Genomic DNA, 7,286 nt, shown 5'->3' with positions numbered 1-7,286 from the left:
TACAAAATACCAGATACCAGGAAAAACTTTTACCTCTCATCTGATTAGTGTTAACACAAAAATATTTTTATCACTTTGTAATAAAAACTTGAAGCACAAATTTTTTTCCCACATTTTTGTTCTCATTATTAAATTTCCTCACAAATTACTAACCAACAATTACCAAATTATGTTAGTCATTCTGAATTTAAAGTAGCACAACAGAAATCCAAAGCATTGTTTCCAACATCTTAAAAGTAAAAATCTTTAATTTTAAAATGATCAAATTAAGATACAGACATTCCACAAAAGATAAAAAGGTAGTGGGGTGGGTTAAAAAAAAAAAAAAAATTAACTTGTTAGGACTAATCTGAGGAGGGAAATAAATCATCTGTACAGGGACATCAAGAACTAGTTTCAATGCAGAATCAGTGAAGACTCTGCTTAGCAATGAGTTCAAGAAAACAAATCTGGAAATAGAAAAATTAATCTATATTATTTCCTAATCACATGCTTAATAGACATCATTAATCATTTCCCTAAAATACTATCATATATTTAAAAAGCAAAACCTCCAAAACCTATTCTACTCTTCAATATTTTTATTGCTAATATCTCAGCATTTGTGGCCACAAAATCAGCGCACAATTTCTTCAGGACCTCAGATGACTACGCCTTCTCTTTCATCTTTAAAAGTTAACATATTTACTTCCAAACATCTATTTTTTTCTTTCACTGCTGTAGATAGAAACCCAGAGCCTCATACATGCTACACAAGTCTCTACCACTGAGCAACATCATCAGTCCATAAGCACCTTTTCTGCATCTCTCCTACTACCTATAGTTTCCATTTTTAAGTTATTATGATTTAACACTACCTTTTTCTTACCAAAAATGCTTAAGACCATTTATACCTGTCATCCTGTCATTCTAAAATAACCTTTCCGAGGCAAAAAAGGATGCACCTTGAACCAAAAATACTGGATTTAAAAATAAAGCCTCTATCAGTAATCTCTCAAGAGTAATATTTACCGTGGCTAACCAAATTCAATAAAACGTTCTAATTCACAAATCAGATTTTTATTCTTCCATATTATTGTGCACCTCAAACAAAATATTTAACCCATTTTCAAATAAAATAAACCTAGAAACATAAAATACTCTTTAAAATACAATAAAAATGCAAGCTCCTAAATTGCAGGTTATACCATTAATGTGAATATTTCATGAAATGTAGTCCACAGAGAACTCTGAAAATGTGACTGATTAAAGTGATATCTCCTTTCTTCAATTTTGTGATTAACAGGACTTTTATTGGTAGTAAACTAGAGCAAACAATCAGAGTAATACATATGCAGTATTCAGTACACACAATAAAAGTTAAAGAAATTCAAAACCTGTATAAAACAGACAAAAAAAAAAAAACTGGAGAAAAATCATACAGCTTAAGAGATACAGTGGTAAAGGTTTTCTCCATCCTTTAATTACAGCTTGTACTCTGTACCCAACAGAACTTACCGCACTTACTGAAATAAGAAATACAGACTTTTAGTATTGAGTGTATTTAAGAGGATTAAACACATTTTCTAAGAATCTTTCAATGACAAGTTGGTAACCCTGTAGCTGCTAAAAAGCTAAAGGGAGGAAAGTGGGGAAAGGAAATTAACTAGTATTTTGTAACCATTTTTAATAATTTCTTATTTTCCAAACACTGCTTTTATAACAGAAGTGTTTTACACTTGCACAATATTAATTACTTTATTATACATGGAAGCCTGTGGTAGGCTGATTACACAATAAGACTGCAAACAACCAGTGGTACTTTTCTGACGTCAGAAGAGTACATAAGACTGAAACATCACCAAAAGTACATAAAAAACTCATCAGCATAAACATCAAAGTACATTAAAAAATATAATCAGGAAAAAAATACAATTGCTAAAAAGTGGTTTAGAGCAGAGCCACTGCCTATCAGTAGCTTTAAATGGCAATTAGCGTTCATAGCAAGTTTTGATGACTTTACAAGACCCCCCTGTACAATACTGATTAACACACCCTCCTTTTAAAATGTACATTAAAGGCTGCAATTTCACAAAGAGGTTCTGATGGCATTACTAAATACACACTCTTATCCCTCACATGAGTTAGGTCACCAGGTGGAATCACAACCCTATTAATATCTATAGTTCTGAGTCCATGGAGTTTTATTATACATGGATATGCATATGGGGTTTGCTTTAAAAAAAAAAAAAAAAAAGTGAGGTTAGGGATGTTTAACCTATCATTTTGTATTTGGATGCCATAAGGCATTTAAACACATAATCAATTACTTATCATTCTAAATTGATAGGGAGAAGAAGGATCAAGGCAGGCCCAGAACTCTTAAGAGGATAAGTTAAGAATAAGAACCAAAAAACATAAGTGAGGGTGATATATAATAACACAATAAAAGCATGTTTTTAGGCCATGTATAATAAATAATGCATACCCCAAATTTCAATGAATTATGTGATTCCAATTTGGGTTCTAATACTGGAACCCACCAACCACTTGGGCTTCAACACTGTACTAGATGTCAATAGAATCACTTAATGGAACTACAGCCTTGTTATAGCTGGGATAACTAGAGGATGCTTTTTTCTTCTTCTATTAAAGCTACCATTCCAGGCTTTGATCAAAGATCCAAGAAAATTTGTTCTACCAGGCTGGAATGAAATGTGGTTTGGAAGTTCAGAGTACATTAAAAAGCTGCAACAAAATACAGGTAGCCAACAATCTCAGAATTTTGGATCAGCCCAGATGGAGATAGCAATTTGAAATGTTTTCGATCCCTTACTTAAATGATGAAATGTATATTTTACCAGCCCAGAAAGAGCAATTTGAAATGTTTTCGATCCCTTACTTAAATGATGAAATGTATATCATACTATTTGTAAATTGGATATTCCATTACGGTGATAACGTACAGAATTCCCATGCGTTATTACACTTTCCTGAGAGTAAAGCAATTAGAATAACCTTAATCCTAGCAACAAAGTTTTTTTTTTTGTTTTGTTTTTTTGTAGTTTTTGTTTTTTGATTTTTGTTTTTTTTTAGTTTTTTTTAGTTTTGTTTTGTTTTTGTTTTTTGGGGTTTTTTTTAGGTTTTTTTTTTTTTTTTTTTTTTTTTTTTGCATTTAAAAGTTTTGGGCTATTCCCTGACGATCTATACATGTAAATTTGATTGCTAAACATTGTCACTTTGAATGTCAAACTATTTTTAATCTATTGATTTTGATTAAAAATCATAATACAAACAGAGCTAAAATCACGCTAACAAAATAAACTAAATATGAAAAGTTGCATTGAAAGGGCATTACATTATTCTTAATAGGATCGTGTAGAAACATTCCAATGGCAGTGTTCTCAAAATAAAACAAAATTACATTAGAAGACCCCCAGCCTGGTCACTTTTGGGACCTTACCTGTAACTTTGGCTGGTGGGTGTCTTTACTCTTGTACTACATGGCTCACTTACATCAGACATCATATTTGTATACCCTGAGAAATCTGACACTGAAGTCCTTACTCTATGGTCCACTTCTCCATTAGAGTTAGTGATAAAGGTCATTGGCACCCTGCTGCCCGACTTAAACTGAGAACCAAATGCTTGTGCAAAGTTCTCAATCTGGTACGTTGTTCTAGGCTCTATGTCTTTCTGAGGATCTATCTGGCTAGCTAACTCCTGAGATGGAATCTGAAAACTTGTTGAGGACTCCAAGTTTTTCTGTTGTTCCTTCTGGCTAGTCAATTTCTGAGATGAAGACTGGAAGGCTGATGAAGTCTCTAAATTCTTCTGAGAATCTATCAGATCATCCAGCTCCTGCGAAGGTGTCAACTGCTGATGTGTAGCATCCAAAGCAGATAAATAAAGACCTGGTTGAGATCCAAACAACATCCCAAAAGGAGGCTTTGGCAATGAAGATGGCAACACTGAGGTAACAGATTGGCCGAAACCACACTCCAAAGGAGATGTAGTGTATATTTGTTTTTCTGGAAATAAAGTGTGGTTGTGGAGAGGTGAAGACAAACTGACAAATTGGAAACCATGTCCAAGAGTAAAACCTGCGTTGGTAGATTTTTCAAAAGCCTGTTGGAGGTATTTGGAGTATTCTTGCAACATGCTTGCTTTATCATTTGAAGGTGTTTGGGTGCCTGGGCTCAAATTTTCTTCTTGAACCAATTCTGAGTGTTCTCCTGAGGTGTGTAAATCCACTCGTGGTTCTGTTATATTGAAAGGATCCTCTTTCTGGCTTTCTGATTTGTTGGAGTATTGATCCAAAAGACTTTGTAAAACCTCATCAGGAATTCCAGACTTGTCATGACAAGACTTAATTTCAGCATTTAGTGCTGAAGAGTCAATAAGTGACAATGGTGCCTCACTGTCCAAAACACTGACACCTGCAGACTGAATGACAGACTGTTGGGAGACCATGTGTCCTACATTTATAGAAAAGGCACTGTTGCTGCTGGCAGTTGGTAAATATCTTCTTTTCTTTGAAAACTGCATGGCATCATCATAATTACTACTTATTTGACCTTGTTTGCCACTTGTACTTTGGAGAAGACTAATGGTCTCCACACTATTATTTGATACTATACCAAGTGAGCTACTTGGTTTCCCAGACAAGGATTTCTGTCCAACTATGTCTGGTAACGGTGACACAAAATTCAGGTAGCTTTTATCTGTATTCTTTCTGCTTCCTTTCTTAAAGATCAATTTTGGCACCCTTTTCTGTAGTTCATCTATACCAGTGCCAATTATGCCTCCACTGGAAGACACAGTAGGCATTTCTACTGAATAACTCTGCATGTTTATATTATTTGAAATTTGTGATTCATTTGTTTTACCAGATTTATGTTCCTTATTTTCAATAGCTATGCTTTTTGATTTTGATTTTCTCCTTGAAGAACTTGTATTTCCCTGAGACAACACAGCCAGATTACCCATATTGTTATGGTTTGATGACCCAGGTTCTGCACTAGCGGCTCCTTTCGCTATGGCTTCACCACATGTGCGCCTGTGCTTCAACAATCTATCAGTCCTTGAAAAATACTGTTGGCAAGTGTCACACTTATATGGCTTTTCTCCACTATGTGTCCTCTTGTGTCTCTCCATATGGTACTTCTGAATAAACTTCATGCTGCATTGATCGCATCCAAAGGGCTTCTCTCTACTATGAATTTTCTCATGTCTCTGCAGTAGATATTTCTGAATGAAACCCATACTACACTGGCTGCACTGAAAAGGTCTTTCTCCTGTATGAATGAGGACATGTCTCCGCAGGTGATAGGAGCTTCGGAAAGCAGCACTACAGTGATCACAGATATGAGGTTTCTGACTTGGGGAGAGGATGGCACCTTCTCCATCTCCAACCAAAGAAGGTTTGGAAGATGCACTCGGCTTCCTCTTGGCTTTGATTCCCTGAGATTCTGGCTTTGGCCTCTTTGCCTTTTTGACATTAGTGTCCTGCTTTGGCTCCTCGTTGCCATGGTCATCAGTCCTGCTACTGCTGCTCAGTAATACATCGCGGTGGTGCTGGGCTGGTTGCTGCTGGACATGCTGGTGGAGAATACTGAGGTCCTGGATGACGCCGTGGCTCCCCCCTTCCCCTCCTCCTAGGCCTGGAGATCTCTCTTCAGCTCCAGCGAACAGCCCCCCATAGTGGTGGTGGTGATGGTGGTGGTGGGACTGCTGCTCCTCAGGATCCGCGGGTTTCTCTTGCTTGATGCTAACCAAAGACTGCAAGAATCCCCAGGAGGTCCTCTGCGAAGGGAAGGCCGCGGCTGACGCCGCCGGCTCCTTCTTGAAAGTCATGTCCGGGGCTGGCGGAGGGGGGGGCTCAGCGGCCGGGGCTGCGGAGGTAGAGGAGGATAACACGCACTGCGGGGGAGGGGCGGCCGACCCCGCCGGCCGGGTGAAGCTGGTGACCGGGGGAAGCCGGTGGTTGAACATAACCATACCCTGGGGAAAGGTGGGCTCCATCTCTGCTCTCCTGCTGTTGCTGCTGCTGCTGCTGCTGCTGGTGCTGCTGCTGCTGCTGGTGCTGCTGCTGCTGCCGCCGCTGCCGCCGCCGGAGCCGCTGCCGCCGGAGCCGCTACCACCGCTACTGCCCGTACCACCGCCGCCACTCAGGAACCCGCTGCCGATTTTCATACCCCGGAGGAGGCCTGGCTGAGAAGAGGAGGAGGAACACGGAGGAAAGGAGGTGGAACCGGGCCCCGGGCCGGGACCACCGCAGCGCTCAGGACCCCGCCGCGCCGCCGCCCAGACCGCAACGCGCCCAGCACTAATTCCCAGCCCCGTCGCCTCCGGCACCGACACGCATGGCCCTATAACTCTTCCCCGGGCCTCGCCCACTTCCTTCTGGACCCACCAGCAACACTTACGGGTCCCGCCGCCGCCGCAGCCGCCGTCGCCTCCAGTTAATAAAAATAACGCCGTCCTCTCCACAATGGAATTAAAAGCCTCTCCTGTACTGCGCAGCCGCGGCGCGGTGTCTGCTGGGAACTCCCCGACCCGACCAGAGGGGAGCTCTACGGACTCACGGCGCCTGCGCCGCAGTTTCCGCCCGGCCTGCCTGTCAATCACTGGGGCGGTTGGGCGGAGTTGGGGGGGGGCCTGGGTAGGAGGGGCGGGGATTTGGAACCCTACTGAAAGGGGCTTCCGAGGAGAATAGACGTGATTGGTGGACTACACTGAAGGAGATGAAAGTTGTTGAGGGCTTCTGGGGGAAAGACGCTCAGGAGGTGGAACCCAAGGGGCGGGAAGTTGGGGCGGGGGAGGGGGCATCGGTACTGCAGCGTGGCGTGGGAGCCGTAGAGAAAGGGGTTGGAGGAGAAGGTGGGGAAAACTGAGGACTGAGTTTTGGGGCTTTCTTAACTTTAGGGTTTGCCATCCAGGTATTGAATCAAAATACAGATCCAAAAGTGGATCACTTAAGGCACCTTTAATTCTGTCTAAAAGCATTAAACTTCAAAGGCCCAGCATTTATTGTAGATATTTCTGTTATCCCTTTTAGTTTGGAAACAATAATAATCCGCATCCCTTGCATTAATAGGAGGAATCTACTTTGAAACCGCAATTGAGGTACCGTTGCAAAAAAAAAAAAAAAAAAAAAAAAAAAAATTGTCTTACTGCCAACCTACCTGAAGGCTACTGGAAAGGGAAACCGCGTGTAATCCAGGTGCAGCTGTCCTGTAAAACACGCCCACATACATACTTCATCAGCATCAGATGTTATTTAAATGTTCACATACCTTTGCATT

At 40.8% G+C, this 7,286-nt stretch overlaps 1 protein-coding gene across 3 annotated transcripts; it reads right to left on the bottom strand.

Annotated features, from left to right (window-relative positions):
- Positions 1-2,958: 2,958 nt before the first annotated feature.
- On the bottom strand, positions 2,959-6,507 carry Znf281 (zinc finger protein 281). Of its 3 annotated transcripts, XM_047521348.1 has the most exons (3): positions 6,408-6,507; positions 5,982-6,192; positions 2,959-5,873 (listed from the first exon to the last, which is right to left on the bottom strand). In XM_047521348.1, the coding sequence occupies exons 2-3, from the start codon at positions 6,172-6,174 to the stop codon at positions 3,439-3,441; spliced, it is 2,628 nt and encodes an 875-aa protein (XP_047377304.1). In that variant the 5' UTR covers positions 6,175-6,192; positions 6,408-6,507; the 3' UTR covers positions 2,959-3,438. The 3 variants fall into 3 exon arrangements, with proteins under 3 accessions (XP_047377304.1, XP_047377302.1, XP_047377303.1); XM_047521346.1 differs by having other exon boundaries at positions 2,959-6,192; XM_047521347.1 differs by having other exon boundaries at positions 2,959-6,188; positions 6,408-6,486.
- Between the last annotated feature and the right edge of the window lie 779 nt (positions 6,508-7,286).

Source organism: Sciurus carolinensis, chromosome 12, assembly GCF_902686445.1.
Source record: "Sciurus carolinensis chromosome 12, mSciCar1.2, whole genome shotgun sequence".
Taxonomy (NCBI): Eukaryota; Metazoa; Chordata; class Mammalia; order Rodentia; family Sciuridae; genus Sciurus; species Sciurus carolinensis.
Note: the sequence above shows the minus strand (reverse complement) of the source record. Positions and strands in the feature narration are given on the sequence as shown.